This window comes from Macrosteles quadrilineatus, unplaced genomic scaffold, assembly GCF_028750875.1.
Source record: "Macrosteles quadrilineatus isolate MER2022 unplaced genomic scaffold, UCM_ALF_1.0 Scaffold_1__1_contigs__length_201487025, whole genome shotgun sequence".
NCBI classification, from domain to species: domain Eukaryota; kingdom Metazoa; phylum Arthropoda; class Insecta; order Hemiptera; family Cicadellidae; genus Macrosteles; species Macrosteles quadrilineatus.
This window is the reverse complement of record NW_026542594.1, coordinates 96407722-96427571: the sequence shown is the minus strand read 5'-3', so window position 1 is coordinate 96427571 and position 19850 is coordinate 96407722. Positions and strand designations below refer to the sequence as shown.

The window sequence follows — 19850 nt, the reverse complement described above, 5'->3', positions numbered from 1 at the left end:
CTGGTTTGCGAAACCATCTAAATGGATGTTAATTCATGTGTTTGATCCTAATTTCATTGACATCGGATTATATTTCCTTGGGTTACCATTAGGGGTCTGCGGTACAGAAAATTTAAGGTCGGTACGGTTCGGTACAGTACAATATTTTGTACCTCGGTTCTCGGTACAAAATCGGTACGGTACGCGGCTACCCGTATTTTTGCGGTTTTCTGCTCAGAACTGTATTTAAACCATTATTTTTAACTTTAATACATTGACATAACTATGAAAATGGATAGTATCCTACATTCATGGTTTTCTAACAACAATTACTAACACATTATTAAAACAAAACCTTTTACTACTACGAGGATTGTGTCAAGAAAAATCACAGTTAAGATAAAGGCTTTACCTATTTTACTCTGATATACTTTGAATAGCCATGATAAAAGTGGTTTTAAAAATATGATAAGAGTTTTTAGGAACAAACATGTTTGAAACATTTATTGACAAGATAATTTAACACAACTGGTCAATTATTTCCAACCAACACAATGTCTAGTTGTTTTAAATTTTTTTTTAAACATATAGGCCTAAAAGCATTCAGTACGATGACAGTGTAGTTGCCAGCTGTTCACTAGAGGTTATGATGAAGTAATGGCAAAGAGCATATTTTTGTATCAGCTTCAAAACTATAAGATGGATACAACTCTTGAAAAGTTTTTTTCTGAAACTAAAATTTGGATTATCACAGAGTAAGATTATTGTCTTTTCATTTATAAAGTTAACATCCACAATATCAATCAAATCAATCATTAGTTTATCTTAGGCTCAACCCAATTTCTTATTTTAAAGCTCTTCCAAAGAATCAAAAGACCCAGGCCTAGACCTAATTATTTAGGAGGGCCTATATATAAATTGATTAGGTTACAATGAGGGTAGCAAAATCACTATCTAGTTCATAAGATTTAGATTGCATAAAGTACCTTCAACACAACACAAAAATATAGGAAACTAAAAAACATTTTAAGCCTTAAAAAGCCACATCTAACAATAAAAGACAAGATACAGAACATGTAATGACATAATTTGAGACCGAGTAGGCTTGAATAACGAAAACAAAAATTATGCAAACAACAACAACTATGCTTGTGGGTTGTCAATAGAAAGATAAAATATCTATAACAAATATTTTAACTTATAAAATAAGATTGTAGATTAGTTACAAGTTTAATGTGTAGCCATAAACAGTTTTATGGCAGTAGGCAATGGCCAGCGTCATCATAAAACTATTATTTTTATGATAAAATAGAATTGGAGAAAGTCGTAAAGAAATAAAGTGATAAAACTCAACAGTTCTTGGAAGTACTTGAATACAACAATGATTGTCGTGATAAAATGTTAATGGATTTGCAACTGATAATGGGGTTTTTATTACATCATCACCCTAGTAATAAATTATGAAGATCGTAAACAAACATCTGATAAGACTTTTATGTGAACCAACTGTCGTTGACTACGATAGTAAACTAAAAGTAATTTCTTATTTTAATTAGGCTGTACCAAACCGAATTTGTACCGTGTAAAATTCTGTACCGAACCGATGACGGTAATTAAGCTTGTACCGTACCGTACCGACTTTTTCGGTGCACCGCAGACCCCTAGTTACCATATTTAAAGGTATATCCAGGGGGCTATCCAGAAAGTAGATTATGTTTTGGAATTAAGAATAAACACAGTTTTGGAAAAATATTTTATTATATACAAATGAAAGCCACACTTAAATTCTACTTTTCAATATAATCACCTTTCAAATTAAGGCACTTGTCATAGCGACTAACGAGCTTAGAAATTCCTTCGTTGTAGAATTCGGCCGCCTGGGTCTTCAACCACTTGATTACCTCTTCTTGTAGCTGTGCGTCATTATCAAAACGCTGCATAGCCAGCCACTTCTTCATTCCTGGGAATAAGTGAAAGTCAATCGGTGCCAGGTCAGGACTGTACGGCGGATGGGGGAACAACTCCCACTTAAAAGATTCAAGAACTTCGCAAGTGACATTTGCCATGTGGGGCCGGGCATTGTCGTGAATCAACAGGATCTTTGAGCTTAACTTTCCCCTGTGCTTGTTTTTTATCGCTCTTCTAAGATTTTTGCAGAGTTTGGCAATACCTTTGAGAGTTTATTGTAGTGCCTCTTTCCAGGAAGTCCACAAAAATTACACCTTCCCTATCCCATAAGACAGATGCCATCACCTTCCTAGCCGACATCGTTTGCATGGATTTCTTGGGTTGTGGGTAATTTGTGTGCCCCCACTGCATTGACTGCAATTTCGTCTCGCAAATCACATGTTTGACCCATGTTTCATCACCCATAACGATGCAATCGAGTAGTGAGTCACCATCTTTATCGTAAGCGTCCAGAAACGTTAGTGCTGCAGCGATTCGCTGATTTTTGTGACTCTCTGTCAAGATTTTCGGTACCCATCTTGCACAAAACTTGTGGTAACCAAGCTTTTTGGTTATGATCTCGTGCAACAAACTTCGTGAAATTTGAAGAAAACCCATAGAGAGTTCTGTTTAACGTACTTCGGCATCGACTTTTTTGACAAGTTCAGGAGTCACAATGCTGGGTCTTCCACTTCGCTCTTTGTCGTGAACGTTAGTTCGGCCATTTTTAAATTTTATGACCCATTGAGGCACTTCACCTTCAGTAATAATGTTTTCCCCATAAACTTCACAAAGTTGACAATAGATTTAATATTAGTTTTGTAATTTTTTGCAATTTTTTTGCAGATTTTTGTAGTTTTGCAGTTTTTTTTGCAGTCAGTGAACCTTATAACTGCACACACTTCACAGTTCGCGGCATTTTCAATTAACACAGACATTTTAAACTGTCACAGTAACTCAACGGAGTACAGCAGAAACCTCTAGAGCACTAGCACGGCTAGATGCCGACTGAGCTGCATAGCGAACTGACACCAAAATTGCCGCGCTAGCCCCGCCCTTCGCGGATACAGACAAAAATGTAATCTACTTTCTGGATAGCCCCCGTATGTATGATATAGTTTAGCCCTTATTTTCCACCTGTATTATGCTATTAAATTTCCCCCATAGAATATACCAGGAGTAAAATAGAAGTTGGCATAATTTTTTGAGTTGACCCTCATTGGTGGTCTGCTATTAAATATAATTTTGAATTTGGAAAAATTGCGTTAATCAATATGCTGCTCCTTTTCTAAAGTAATTTTGCCAAGAGATTCGGTAGGTGTGTTAGTGGATAGGCTTGGTACTTATGATTGGACAAATGTGCTTAATTGTATAAATCCAACAGCAGAAAACATTTTTAGAATGTTTTTCAAAGTTTTAAAAAATAACATTTGTTATTTTTCTAATGTAGGTACTGTAATACAAATTTAAAAAAAAAACAAAAAAAATTATAATTCTTGGTATAACAGTGAGTTGAGCAGTATACAAGAAAGATTAATTTTTGCTAGATACGAGGGCTATCCAGAAAGTAGATTACGATTTTGTTACGATTTTGTCTGTATCCGCTAAGGGCGGGGCTAGCGCGACCATCTTGGTGTAAGTTCGTCATGCAGCTCAGTCGGCATCTAGCCGTGCTAGTAAGAGGTTTCTGTTGCACTCCGTTGAGTTACTGTGACACTTTCAAATGTCTCTGTTAATTAAAAATGCTTGAACCGTGAAGTGCGTGCAGTTAAAAGGTTTTTGACTGCAAAAAACTGTAAACCGATAGAAATCTATCAGCAACTTTGTGAAGTTTATGGGGAAAACATTATTACTGAAGGTGGAGTTCGTCAGTGGGTCATCAAATTTAAAAATGGCCGGACTAACGTTCATGACGAAGAGGGAAGTGGAAGACCCAGCATTGTGACTGCCTAACTTGTTGAAAAAGTTGATGCTGATGTCCGTAAAACTCAAAAGTTCACAATAGCAGAACTCTCTATGGGTTTTCCACAAATTTCGCGAAGTTTGTTGCACAAGATCATAACCAAAAAGCTTGGTTACCAAACTGTAATCAAAGAGTCCATTCATGTTTTTTTGTACGCACTTCACAGTTCGCGACATTTTCAATTAACACAGACATTTTCAACAGTCACAGTAACTCAACGGAGTACAGCAGAAACCTCTTGCTAGCACGGCTAGATGACGACTGAGCTGCATAACGAACTAACTCCAAGATGGTCGCGCTAGCCCCGCCCCTAGCGGATACAGACAAAAACGTAATCTACTTTCTGAATAGCCCTCGTAGAATAGTAAATACCCCCGTCGCAGCAAACATGCAGACTAGGCCTAAGCGAATTTCCATTTGCCTGATTGTATTAACACTAAAATGTCTCCTAAAAAATATCACATTCTATTCCCTATTTAAATAGAATTAATTTAACGAGTACCTACTTAGGTTTGCTGTAACAGGGAGGGTAAAAGTGTTTTCTTTTTTGTAAAATGTTAATAGTTTAAGTTAAGTAAGAAATAAATACATTTTCCAAATTTGATCAAAATATGTTCATAAACAAGCAAACTACAACAGTTTACTTATTCTCCATAAGAATAACATAGGAAATTTTCATTTACAACTTTTTTTAATTTTCTCCATAACCATTAAGCGCATAGCTTCAATATACTAAATTATTTGTTTTTTTAAGCTCTACAAAATGATAAGGAAAGAAATTGCTTAATTTTATGTTTTTTGGGTCAAAAATGAGAAAAACCAATTTTTACCCCATAAACCCCTGTTCCCGTAGTCCGATCATGCTGGTTCGCGAACTCGTTTGAATAAATGTAGATTTAGGCGTTTATATCAAAATCAGAAAATTTATTCTCAAGTTATCGTGCTAACGGACACACACACACATATATGAATTTAAACGTATGGTGTTTTTGGCCTCTAGGGACCTCAAAACGAAAAAGTAAATCGGTCCCGGGTCCAGGTCTTTCCATGAGTACTACGGTAATAGCTTATTCCCTGTATGGGAAATTCGCTAAAAGTAACCAAAGTGATTCAAATGAAACATAACAAGTGTATAATGGGTTAATAATCAATATAAGCATTCAATTAATTAAGAATGCTAAAATAAAATAAAACATAACACAAATATCATAGAAAAAAAGCAATAACAAATGTAAAAATGCTTGGCAAGTCATTAAAGCCAGTAGAAATTCTTTAATTGATTAAAAAAACACCCAAAATATCTCCTGATATTTTCAATAATTGTTTATAAATCAGTTGAAACATAAAAATGAGAATTGTTAATATTGCTTACAGTTCAAATGATTTACTTAATAAGTCTTCTTATCTATCTTACCCATCCCTGCTGTGCCTTTTTCCTGGGATTTTATTACGCCCGATGATTTAATAATAGCAAAAAAAAAACTAAAAACCTCTAGCAGTAATGATGTTTATCTTATGCGTAATAGTTTGCTTAAACAGATTATCATACTAATATTATAAATGTGAAAGTTTGTGTGTGTGTTTGTTTGTTTGTTTTGTTGTTTGTTTGTTTGAAGTTCAATCACACATTAACTACTGGTCGGATTGGGTTGAAATTTGGTATGATGATAGCTCACATTCCCGATTAACATATAGACATAATTTATTCTTATCTAAAAAATCTTTTCGGGCTCCGCCCCAGTGGTTCTAGAATTTCCCATGTTAACCTTATGGCTTTATGAGTATTCATATTAAAGCAGAATTGGAGAATGTTTCCAGCTGTTGCAAGTACACAAGTTGGTTCTATGAATTCAATTGCATTTAAAGGTTATAAGGTTTACCAACAGGATGCAGCACTATTAATTCTTTTTGCATTTATGACAACAGCTAATTTGAACCAAGCAGCAACAAAAACTTGTGAGAACTTTACTTTTTTCTAATGTTTAGGTGCAGTGGTAGAACATTATGGCTATGGTAGATGTGCTATACTATAGTATAAAATAAATTATAGTAAACCAAATTTTCTTATAACGTACAAGTCCTCTCCTATTACAAACACTAAGCACGAGTATGTCTGCAATAAGCATTTTATACTTATACGCCAACCCTGTACGAAGGACGGGTACTCTGCTAGTTGGTAATTGTAGGATTTCTATATGCCTTTCTTAATAGTCAGCTGTTTCAGTTCATATATAATTATTATTTACATTTGTTATTATGATTTTTGTGTTAATTCTAATTGTGAATAAAAGACAACTACATGAAAACTATTCTTTTATTTAATTTTGACACAACAGTGTTTTGGCGACGAGATTAAAGCTATTGTATTTCAATCAGTTAGTATCAAGTTTCAATCATTTACAATTTAAATTCAAATGCTTACCTATGCAAATACCCAAGATGAATCCTCGACAATTTGAAGAGCATATCAAAACCATAGTAGCAAGTAATGAAAACGTTCTAAATGCTGTTTTGAACCGAGAACGACAGGAACAAACAGGTAACATTATGATTGTACCCAGTTTCGAATCATACGACACTAAAAGAAAAACTTCAAACAATATTTGGAAGGATTCAAAAACTACATGCAAATAAAAGGAATCAAGACTGGTGACCAGAATGCAACTAAGCTTTTGCTCAATAGCATTGGTGCTGAACTCTATGAATTACTATCAACTATAATAGCACTTAAAACAGCAACAGACTTACAGTTTGATGAACTCTGTGCAGCACTGATGAATTATTTATGTCCGAAGAAAAACGTTATGGTAGAACGTCATACATTTCTTAGCTGTTTCCAAAAAGAAAATCAAAGCTTATCAGAATACATAAATGAACTTCGAAATATTGCAATGTCATGTGCCTTTGCATGTTCATGTAAAGAGTCAACAGCAGAAATATTTCTGGCATCACAGTTCAAAAGAGGAATTAATCAAAACTACATAAGAGAACAATTGTTAATGTGCCCCAAACTGAATTTCAGTCAAATGATCAAGAAATCATTAGCTCTGGAGGCATCCAAAGTTGATTCATGGAGTATTTCCATCAAAAGCCAGAATGAGTCAATGAGCCAAGATGAAGTCAATTACATTTCCAAACGCAACAACAACAAAAATAACAATGATTAAAATTCAAATAGAAAATTCAACAGGCCTTCTAATACACGGAATATAGACTTAAAAGATTTGGGAATAGAAGACTTATGCCTCCGATGTGGAAAGAACAATCACAGAGCTTCAATGTGTCGTAAAAATTACAATTACCTCAAATGTTTGTCCTGTAATTGTAAAGGTCAGGTACAAAAGGTATGTATAAAGACTTATCTAATATATAAAATTCTCGTGTCACAGTGTTTGTCTGCAAACTCCTCCGGAACGACTTCACCGATCGTTATGAAATTTGGTGTGTAAATTCTGTAGGTATGCGAATCGGACGTAAACTATTTCCCGTTTCGAAATTCTTAAAAGGGCTCCGCCCCAGTGGCTCTGGAGTTTCCCATGTTAACCTTATGAGAAATGGAATTAATGAATCTTAACAGCTGTTTCAATTAAACAAGTTGGTTCTGTTCAATGATGTTCAATAGCATTAAAGTTACAAGGATTACCAACAGGGTGCAGCACTATTATTTCTTTTACATTTATGACAACAGCTAATTTGCAACCAAAAGGTGAGTGAGCGTAGCGAACGAACTTCAACCTGGAGGCGAGTGAGCGTAGCGAACGAGCTAACCTGAAGGCAAGTGAACGCAGCGAACGAGCTCCAACCTAAAGGTGAGTGAGCGTAGCGAACGAGCTCCAACCCAAAGGTGAGTGAGCGTAGCGAACGAACTTCAACCAGGACGTGATTGAGCGATGCGAACGAGATCATCTTGAAAATTAAACGTAACGGTACTTTCTTTCCATCGGTCTGTCTTAGGGGAAACCTATAACTTAGGCGATACGAAGTTCGCCGGGTCAGCTAGTCTATATATATAAAGCTCAAATACCACTGACTCATTCATTCATTCACTCACTCATCACAAAATCTCAGAAACCATAAGACCTAGGAACCTGAAACTTGGCAGGCATCTTCCTTTTGGGTAGTAGACGCTCACTAAGAAAGGATTTTACCCTCCGACCTCTGGGCTCTGCCCCAGTGGCTCTGGAGTTTCCCATGTTAACCTTATGAGAAATGGAATTAATGAATCTTAACAGCTGTTTCAATTAAACAAGTTGGTTCTGTTCTATGATGTTCAATAGCATAAAAAGTTACAAGGATTACCAACAGGGTGCAGCACTATTATTTCTTTTACATTTATGACAACAGCTAATTTGCAACTAAAAGGTGAGTGAGCGTAGCGAACGAACTTCAACCTGGAGGCGAACGTTAGCGTAGCGAACGAGCTAACCTGAAGGCAAATCACAAATTATTCATGAAATGAAAAACATAAACATCCACGTAAACAATCCTACTTTGACAGTTCTCATTGCGAATCACAGTTTTTTGTTGCTGCTTAGTTCAAATTAGCTGTTTTCATAAATGCAAAAAAAATATAGTGCTGCACCCTGTTGGTAAATCTTATAACTTTTTAATGCTTTTCCATATCATAGAACCAACTTTTTTAGTTGAAATAGCTGACTAAATTCTTTAATTCCCTTTAAATATGAATACTCATAAGGTTAACATGGGGAATTACAGAGCCACTGGGGCGGAGCCCGAAAGGATTTTTGAGATAAGAATATGCCTATATGTTAATCGGGAATGTAAGCTATCATCATGCCAAATTTCAGCCCAATCAGTCCAGTGGTTTATGCGTGATTGAACTTCAAACACACAAGCAAACAAACACACAAACTTTCACATTTATAATATTAGTAAGATGTCAAATTTCTTGGTATTTATCTGGATAAGACTCTTTCTTGGGGACCTCATATCAATTACATAAGTTCTAAGCTTTCAAGGGTAATCTTTCTTATAACTAAACTAATACCTTGTATGGATCAAAATTATATTAAAACAGCCTACTGTGCTTTTTTCAATCCATTTTTAGATATAATATTATCTTGTGAACCCCTACAGGAACACTGTAAACCCCTGTTCATTCAGCTGCAAATTCCAACAGTAATTAACGTTTATTTATTTGACTCTGTATCATATATTCTAAAAAATCCCAACTTAATCACACAAAATTATCATGTTCATAATACAAGGAATAAAAATGTTGCTACCAATGCTTTTTTTCAGACAGTAAACTCTTAAAAGGTTTTAAACTCTCAAAGTTTATTGTAATCTCACTAAAAATATACAACAAGCTAATACAGGTAATACCAAAATATCCTGAAAATACTTTTAAAACAAAATTTGACAAATGGCTTTTAAACAACCCCTTCTATTCTCTAAAGTATTTTTTTAAATGCCTGGTATAATTTTTAAGTAGAGTTAGCAAATTGACCAAAGTACTTTTGTATTTGGTTGGTCATGGGGTTTAATCACTTCCATTATTCTAAAATGTCACAAATTTGTCTTAACAATAAGACTATTCAATTGTAATATTTAAAATATGTATATTTTAACATGTCTCATTTTGTGTAGTTAGCTATATTGTAGTTATTAACTGACTATTCTATAATTTTAGCTGTTTTATGACATTGTCAAGTTCAAAAGACAATAAACATATTTCATTTTATTCAATTTCATTTAATTAAAAACCCAGCAATTACAAATATTGATCATTGTTGTGTTTGCTTTGCTTACTATTTACAAATGAGTTAAAAATGTATCATTACTTACTTATCATTTTTATTCAGAATTGACACATTTACATTGCCCAGGATGATTTTCAAGTATGTACCGTTTTCCTTTGGAAGACAGTGTTCCATCTCCACCAGTTGGTTGTACCTCTGCTCAATCCCTTTTTTAAGTTTTTCAACTTCATTTTTCTGGATATCTGATATTTTCAACCTATGAATATTTACAGGATTATAATAATTAGTAGTAGTTTACCTGTTGCTCGAAATTGAGCAAGTGTCAAGGAGGTACCAGTATTACAGGTGTTATTTTAAAACCAACAACAGTCATTTTTTTATGAGTTTAAAAGACTCGACTAAAAAAGCTATGTAACTAATGGAAATACTCACGCTGTTCATAACAGTTCAATATAACAAACATAGGCTATCAAAAATGTTTTTTTGTGTTTTCTAAAAAAAATTCTGACCAACCCATAGGCTAGCTGCATAAAGTTTTGCATGTTATCTTCATCATTGAAACTGTAGCCTACATTGTATTTGCTTCAAATAACATTCTTTTGGTTAGTTTATGTAGTGAGTAAATTTTACTTACCTGTAAAAATGCAGAGTTAAAAGGTTTGATGTTGTTCATATGTTTTATAAATATATAATTTGGAACCTTTTCATGAAAGTTTTAGTAAAGGCAATAAAGGCATCTTGGATGTAGTCCTATTCTTCTAAAATCACATCAAAAAGTAGGCTACATGTTTCCTCCAAAAATTCATTTTTTTCATTTTCATTTTTTTAATCACAATTTTATTTACAATCCTGTTCAGCTTTTTGAACGTTGAGCAAATATGAGAACAATTTATAAAACGTTATTTAGTTTATAATATTTCACTTACTTTTTCAATGAACTGTTAATGATTTGCAGCCGATATCTTTGATGCGAGATATCCTTTACACATTTTCCTTGAAGTTCCCCAACTTCTTCAAGTTTAGCCAAATACTCTCTATTTGTTGCCTTAAACAATACAATAGTCATTTGACATATTTAAGAATATTATTTTCATAGTTAATAGGTTATCAGATAGAAATCCAGCTACTAGGAGGTCACGAATTGTGGATATTTATAGGGATGCACTGTGGATGCGATGCTCCCTGGTGTGGATTAACGTCCGCACTAGTGAGTACTACGACTATCCGCAGTACTATCCTGATAATTAGACCAATTCGTAAATTACAAGGAAATATGTGGTTCGGATTCCACTATAAACTGTAGGTCCCTTAGTTGCCATTAGCTGTATGGGCTATTAATTAACAGCTGTGTCTAAGGAACATGTCGGCCTTAGTCACTAACAAGACTACAAGATCGCGCTACTCATCCTACACTCATCCTTCACTCATATTTGGGTTAAAATACGCACATAGTGGCGTCCCCATCTTAACTAATTGATAATTGATAAAACAGCTCAGTTCCCAATTCTCCATGCCTCCATGCCTGCTAGTCAAGCCTCAACCACACCAACTACCATATCAGTCACCCAAATTAATTAAATTATGTGTAAGTGTAATATGAGAAAGCTCTTTAATTAGCTATTATTGTAAGGTGGCATTGTAAGGTCTAGGCCCAGGACCAAAATACTTTTCATTTTTATGACAAGCGTTTTTATCCAATAGCGACAGCCCAGAAGATATGTGGCGGCAAAGTGAGTTGTGCGGTTGTGCTTGGCGATGCCTTTTAAGTGTCACATATGGCATTTGTGAGTGCAGCTTGTTATTGTGTTTATCAGTTTTCTTCAACATTCGTTTACGCAATTTTATAGGACTTCCATATTATTTATTATTTGTTATTGTACAGAGCAGTATGGTAGTCCTATTAAATTACTTTAGCACCGAATGTAGAAAAAACTAATAACTTGATTGTTTGTCATCCGATTTTAACAAACAAGGTCTCATTTGATTTGGATTTAAATTCCCTAGGCCCCTATCTATGATTGAACCATGGGAATGAGGTTTTATGGGGGTGAAAATAGGGTTTTCTCATTTTGACCCTGAAGACATAAAATGTCCCAATTTCTCTTTTAACCACTATAAACAGCTTAAAAAGCAAATAATTCAGTATATTAACACGTTCGCTACCGAGCGTCACATATATGCGACGTCGTGGTCATTGCCTTGGACCGAGGTATACATTTTAATCTTACACATAGACCGGCTGTCACTTGGTTAACAGTAGACGCAGAGCGCAGGCTAAAACCTGTTAAACAGTGATCGTTTACTTTGTAAAACGCTGCAATCGTGTTTGTAAATAATATATTCTTGTTTTTTTCCTTTTGTAATGTCGCATATTTGCGACACCTGGTCTATAGCGAAGACCTTAGTTAAATTTTTTTTAATAGCCTCAACGCTAATTGACAAACGCATAAATGCGACAGTTCATTTTTGTTTTGATTTAGGACATGGTAATTCAAATATTTTATTTTTCAAAAGCAGTTTATAATTGAACAAATATAAATAAAGCTACATAGGATGATGACGTTTTGATACAATGGTAAATTGTCATTAAAAATAAAATAATAAAGTAGCCTAATACGGTAATAGCATTTATGTAGATATAAAGTCAATGCTATTACCGTAGTACTCATGGTAAGACCTGGACCCGGGCTGATTTACTTTTTCGTTTCGAGGTCCCTAGAGGCCAAAAACACCGTCCGTTCAAATGAATATATATGTCTGTTAGCATGATAACTTGAGCACAAATGATCCGATTTTGATGAAATTTAGTATAAACGTGTTTCAAACCTACATTTATTTGAACGAGTTCGCAAACCAGCATGATCGGACCATGGGAACAGGGGTTTATGGGGGGTTTGATAGAGTAAAAAAATGGTTTTTTTCCATTTTTGACCCTAAAAACATAAAATTTTGCAATTTCTTTCCAAACCATTTTGTAGAGCTTAAAAAAATATATATATCTTACTAATATTATAAATGTGAAAGTTGGTGAGTTTTTTTGTTTGTTTGTTTGAAGTTCAATCACCCTTTAACTACTGGTCGGATTGGGCTGAAATTTGGTATGATGATAGCTCACATTTCCGATTAACATATAAACATTTTCTTATCTCAAATCCTTTCGGGCTCCACCCCAGTGGCTCTGGAGTTTCCTATGTTAACCTTATGAGTACCAGTATTCATATTTAAAAGGGGTTAAAGAATTTTGACAGCTTTTTCAATTACACAAGTTGTTCTATAATATTGAATATTATTAAAAGTTTTATGGTTCACCAACAGGGTGCAGCATTATTTTTTTTTTTCATTTATAACAACACTGCTAATTTGAACCAAGCCACAACAAAAGGCTGTGATGCACAATGAAAACTTTTAAAGTAGGATTGTTTACAGCGAAGTTTATGTTTTTAATTTATAAATAATGTTTTGATATTGTGCGAATATTCGATAATTTACTTGCTTATTGTTTAGGTGTAGTTGGTAGAACATGACAATGGTAAATATGTTATTTCTATAGCTTCCGTAAATTAAAAGAACCAAATTTTCTCAAATCGTGTCCTCTTCCATTGCAAACACAAAGCATGAGTATAACTGCATTAAGCATTTTATACTTAAACGCCAACCCCGAACGAAGGACAGGTATTCTGCTAGCTTAGTATATTGAAGCATCATTATGCGCCTGGTGGTTAGGGAGAAAATTCAAAAAATTACAAATTTAAAATCCCTATGTTATTTTTATGTAGCTAAATAACTAGCTAAATATAATTTTACACTTTTTTTTATTACTTATCTATCAATTCCTATGCTGTGATACAGCACCTATCGGTAGCCTATCTGTCTATCATGAGCAGTACCTTACAACACCTTCTAAAGGTTCCTTTATAATATTTACGTTATTTATAACAATTCAGTGTTTGTCTAGTTATTAGTTGAGTTTGAGTTAGCTATAATTTTAAACATTGCCGTTTGTACAACTGAACCAAGATAAATGATTAGAAATTTAGAATAATAATGTTATTGCACAATAACAATGATTGTGCAATATTGAATTTCATTAATAAAAATGCAAATCGTAACGTTAATGGCTGTTTACAGCGTTTTAATGGATTTGTCATATTCTGTTTTTATACTATGTTGGATTAGCCGTATTTTTCATTACTCCCCCTCCCTATTAACTCAGGTATCTACACAATAGTGTAAAGTGTTGTAGCCTATGCTACTTGATTGTATTTTAACGAGCTTTATGTCAACAAAGCGTTCTGTGCTAAGTCGCGGTGTAGCTGGACGTGTCTGTACAACGCACGTTATCTTTTATCTATCACATCAGTTGAGCCATCCCGTGCGCTCCCTCTTAGATCTCACGTCTTGCTTAATTTGTATAATAACTTTCTACACAAATCCGAAACCATCCTAAAATCTTATTTTAACTAATTGAATTCAATAATATAACTATTGTCATTAATTAATACACTTTCTATCTGGCGACTTCGTAATGTATTTTGGATTGTCGTCACGTTGAACACTGCAATAAGCTTTAGCCACCCCCCCCCCATTTTAATTTTTTGAGCCCCCCCCCCCCCAAGAATTTCAATGACGCAGTCTGCGTCACAGCCCCCCCTTGTGGGCACCCCTGAATTCAAACTTCCATGGCCAAATAAGGGCTCATGCAGATGTTTAATCTCAATGAATTTATACAATTATTATTGGAAATTTAACGAAAATTCTGAAAATGACAACGGATGTAGAATAAAAACAATGTTTAATGCACTTCTGGCCATTTTACGTAAGTAAGTACAAATATTTTGAAAAAATCTTAAATTGTCTGTTATTCCCTACCTGTAAGGGTATGGAAACTTAAATTGGTGCCATTTTGTCACCAATACTTAGTAGTTTAACACATAAAATTTTTTAACACTAACTTCGTTCCACCCTGTATAGATAAATAACTGTTAGGTACTTAAGTTAGTTTGCTTGTTTATGAACATATTTTGATCAAATTTGGAAAATGCATTAATGTCATATTAAACTATCATAGGCCTAGGTACTGAGCCGTATTAATAAAAAGAAGGATATGCTCAAAAGGAAAAGGTATGAAGCAAAAGCATTTGCTTCTAGTAAAAGGTAAAAGTAAAAGCATATCTTTCAAACCGTATTAATAATGATTACCTTTTACTTCCAAGCAAATCCTTCTGCTCGGAAGTAAATGGTTCCTTCTTTAGAAACATCACATGTTACACGTCTAATCCTGTCTATTTTTGTCTACTGATACCCCTCAAAGGCTGTGCCAACTCCGTGTAATGGTTTTGCATCCGGCTTTGAATTTAATCATCACAAACTAAATTATAAAATCTAGAGTGTGTGGGCCGGAATTTTACCCCGGATTTTACCCCCAGAATCTTAATCCCTTTCTAGACATAGAATTTGGTTGATGATAATAGTTAGTCGGGTACATAATAAATTTGTTTATAAAAATCATCATACTGTATATGCTTTGTAGATAGCATGTAGTACTGTATAACCACAGGAACCCTCGCCGCAGCTGCAGACTTAATAAATTTCCTTTTACCTGGCTGGATTTCTTCTAAAATATTTCCTGAAAATTGTCAGATTTATTTCCTATTTAAATAATATTAATTGTAACGAGTACCTAGGTTTGCTGATTCAAGGAAGGTATTGAGGTGTGTTTTTATTGAAATGTTGATAGCTTAGTAGGAGGTAAACAAAATACTCCCGCCACAGCAAACCTGCAGACTAAGTAAATTTCCATTTGCCTGATTGGATGTAGGTACACTAAAATGTCTCCAATATCACATTCATTTCCTATTTAAATAGCTTTAGTTTAACATGGTTTAGCTGATTACTTAGGCTTACTGCTACAGGGAGGGTAATAGTTTAGTATAAAATGAATGTAAATTTGATAAAAAAAATGCTCATAAACAAGAAAACTACATGAGTTTAAAAATTTCTCCATAAAAATAACATGGAAATTTTTAATTTACAATTTTTTTAATTTTTTTCCGTAGCCATTAGGCGCATAATATCGCTTCGATATACTACTAAATTAATAGTTTTTTTAAACTCTACAAAATGGCTTGGAAAGAAGCTGCTAAATTCTATGTTTTTAGGGTCAAAAATGTTAAAATCCAATTACCCCATAAAACCACCCATAAACCCCCGTTTCCATATCCTATTATGCTGATTCGCGAATCCCTTAGAATAAACGTAAGTTTACACGTTTGCACCAAATTTAATCAAAATCGGATCACTTTTGCTCGAGTTATCGTGCTAACGGGCACACATATATATTTGAATTTGATCGGAGGAGGTTTTTGGCCTCTGGGGACCTGAAAACGGAATAGTAAATGGGTCATAGGTCTAGGTCTTACCATGAGACCTACGGAATAGCTTTTTCCCTATTTAGGAAATTCGCTAAAATTTAGCACCACACTGTAAAACCACCACACACCTTTTACTTTTAAAAACGTATAATCTGCTACTGATCAGATGCATAATTTTTTAAGGATTTACTTCAAATAAAAAGTAAATGGTCAGTTTTATTAATAATCATTTACTTAAGTCATGAGCAAAACCTCAACTTTCTATAGATTACCTTTTCCTTATAAAGTAAAAGGTTTTGCTTGAGTTTTTATTAATACAGATAGAAGGATTTCCTCGAATTTTCACAAGTAAAAGGTTTAGGCCTACCTCTTCTTTATTAATACGGCTCACTACTAACATTTCACAAACACACTTTTAACCCCTCCCTGTTGCAGCAAACCTAAGTACTGTACTTGTTAAACTAATAGGCTACTAGGCCTATATAAATAGAGAATAATTTTGTGGTATTTTTAAGGGGATATTTATTTTTTAAGAAGACTTAAATCCAATCAAGCAAATGGAAATTCGCTTAGTCTGCAGGTTTGCTGCAGAGGAGGCAGCATATACATCATACTTTATGTATAGGCCTGTTATAAAGTTACATAGGCTGGTGATATCAAATATTTGTATTACAAAAAAAGGAACCCAGAGGAAAACTACGTGGTGTAACTGACGATTGGTTAACTTAATTAGGCTGAGTTTAGGCATTTACTGTCGAAATAAACAAAATAAAATATGTGTGAAGTTGCAGAATATTTAGTTGAACAACTGAGACTAAATAGGCCCTAGGCCTATCTTACTAATATTATAGTTTGTGTGTGTGTGTGCTGCTCAATCACGCATAAACTACTGGACGGATTGGGCTGAAATTTGGCATGATGATAGCTCACATTCCCGATTAACATTAAAGCATATTCTTATCTCAAAAATCCTTTCGGCTCCGCCCCAGTGGCTCTGTAGTTCCCCATGTTAACCTTATGATTTTTCATATTTAAAAGGAATTAATGAATCTTAACAGCTGTTTCAATTAAACAAGTTGGTTCTGTTTTATGATGTTCAATAGCATAAAAGTTACAAGGATTACCAACAGGGTGCAGCACTATTTTTTTTTTTTATTTATGACAACAGCTAATTTCCTACCAAAAGGCGAGTGAGCGTAGCGAACGAACTTCAACCTGGAGGCGAGTTAGCGTAGCGAACGAGCTAACCTGAAGGCAAGTGAGCGCAGCGAACGAGCTCCAACCTAAAGGTGAGTGAGTGTAGCGAACGAACTTCAACCAGGACGTGAATGAGCCATGCGAATACTTATGAAGTTAAACGGGGCAAAGCCCGCGGGTACAGCTAGTATTAGGCATATTTTTTACTTAGGTTACAAAAATAAGTTATGACAGTAGGCTTGTCAGCTGCACTTTAGTAATCCGTCCTACAATCATTCAAATGGATATAAGGTATTTGTTTACTTTAGGGGCATCTAAAGATTTATGAAAAACATGTTTTATTCTCATTATTTGGCCTATATGTTGAACAGTTGAACGTCAACTGTTGTTTTTACACAGAAAATCATGTTTGAAAAATCATAAAAAACTGCAAAGTGGGTGCCGAAAATGCCCGGCCCACTCCTTTACCAAACTAAATATAATCTAACCTAACCTAACTTAACTTTGAAAACCTAACCACACCATGGTAGCCTATACCAAGAAAAATACGTAATTTTCAGCATAACTTATTGCTAACCTAAGCATGGGTTCGGTCGGGTTAGGTTAGTTTAGGTTAACTTAGGTTAGATTATATTTAGTTTGGTAGAGGAGTGGGCCAGGCATGTTCAAAACGTTGCAGTTTTTTATGATTTTTCAAACCTGATTTCCTGGGTAAAAACGGCAGTTGCCGAAAAAGTGTCAGAGGGGATAAGTGAATGTTCTAAGTAAGTGTAAAAACACATTAAAAGTAGTACAGTAGCCTACTTATAAAAAAATAATAAAAAATAAAAATAAACACTGATTTTTAGAATCTTTTTAAATTTTCAATCACCATTTTCAGGTTGAAATAAGTTAAATAAGTTTAGGCGTTTGCATCAAAAGTGCCAAATGTGAAGTGTTCAAAAAAGGCCAAATAATGAGAAACGCAGTGGATAAGGCGTCCGGCAATTAAGATAGGCCTACATATCCTAAGTAACCTAAACAAACAAACTTGCTGATAACGAAAGAATCTAATGAAGGTTAAATTCTGTTCATAAAATAAAATTATAAATGCCAAAAATTCAAACAAAAGATGTACAGTTAAGAAGAAATGACATTCAAAGCAAAATCTTTGACAAAAAGTTAAAGTTATTTTACTGATGGGATTCGTGCCAGGGACAACTTGCATATCAGCCGATTACTAAATCCACTACACCACGAACACCAATGGCTGTACATCGTATCGTTGTGGTAATGGCGTTCCGGGCCTCCACAACCCGGTGATGTCACTGCGGGGCCTAATCCACGTGCGGTTAGGCTACCGGACACGTATCCTCTGTGAATGAGAAAAATTTTAGATCGATTGATAGGCCTATATCGATATAGGCCTATTTCATTCCAATGAGTGTCGAACTGATACTAAAGTGCAGCCGAACTATCTTTGTTGTTGTTTAACTTATATTCCATTCAATATTAGCCTATGCCTACATTAGACTAAATCACTGACTTACCTCCAAACTTTTAAACTCTTTAGTCAATTCATCAAATCCTTCAGTGCAACTTTCTATATCTTCCAATGTAAACATTTTTCGCAAACCAGTAAGTTTATGCCCAACAGCCCAACTCGAAATTTAAAGAGGTTGATGATAGGCCTATATTTGTAACAAATTGACAGCTTAATTGTATTATTGAAAGCTAAAATTGATCACATACTTCTAATAAAATGCCTATTAAATGCAATTCTTATGGCTGTGTAGTTAGTGTTTTTATGTTAAACTTGGCTAATAGAACAGAACTGACTCAAAACGGTATAAGTTAGGGTAAGTATGTAGCCTACAAACAACAAACAACCTTAAACATTAAAATATTAGCACTAGCATAGATTTTAGATTCACTTGATCATAGTAAGAATGCACATTTAAAAACTCTAAGTAGTTGTTCGGCCTTTTCAATAACAGCTTTAAGCTGTGTGACTTTACAGTTAAAAAGAGGATTACTAACTAACTAAAATAACTACGATAACTTTGACAGACAAACAAAACCAAACACAAACAGAAACCAGAAACAAGACAATGAATGACAAACTGTTGTCAAAGACCGTTGAAATTATTCAAACAGACCTTGCTTGACGTCTGCAACCAAGTACAACCTAATAATAAGTAGGGGGGCCACCAGTTGACCGACAAGATACTTGGTCGTCTTGCCACTAGACCGTCTTTTTAATTAAATAGATAAATACTGAAAACCAGTACGTCGACAAGTTATTTCATCGTCAGTCCAGTTGACCGGCCTGTAAATCTAAATTATTATATACGAGAAACCAACTTGTCGTCAATTCTCCCGACCGACTTACCACTTGCTCGTCTTTTAGGTGGGGATGTGTTGAGCGGCAGTGCCAGCGGCGCGCGCAGCTGTGGAGGGCACTGCAGGCGTACCAACTTCTGTATCTTGTAGCGGCGGTTTTCATTCCGACGATTTTCAGCTATCACAATGCAGCGGACTAGCGAGGTTCTTATTACGTGTAATTGTTCGTTTCTCAATCGATATTTTGTTATACACAGTACAGTGAATATAAATAGGCCTATATTAGTTTACTTCAATGAAATAAATGTTTTATTTAGCTAAATAAATAAAAATACGCCGATTGAACAA

General features: G+C 34.6%; 1 protein-coding gene across 1 annotated transcript in view; it reads right to left on the bottom strand.

Annotated features, from left to right (window-relative positions):
- The window catches only part of LOC128991644 (transmembrane protein 120 homolog), a 42606-nt gene extending 23361 nt beyond the window's left edge, over nt 1-19245 (bottom strand). The window contains exons 1-3 of the mRNA XM_054414760.1: nt 18710-19245; nt 10539-10657; nt 9698-9868 (exon numbers count right to left, since the gene is read on the bottom strand). Of these exons, the coding sequence (XP_054270735.1) occupies nt 9698-9868; nt 10539-10657; nt 18710-18784 (365 nt within the window). The 5' untranslated portion in view covers nt 18785-19245. The remainder of the gene's footprint in view (nt 1-9697; nt 9869-10538; nt 10658-18709) is intronic.
- Between the last annotated feature and the right edge of the window lie 605 nt (nt 19246-19850).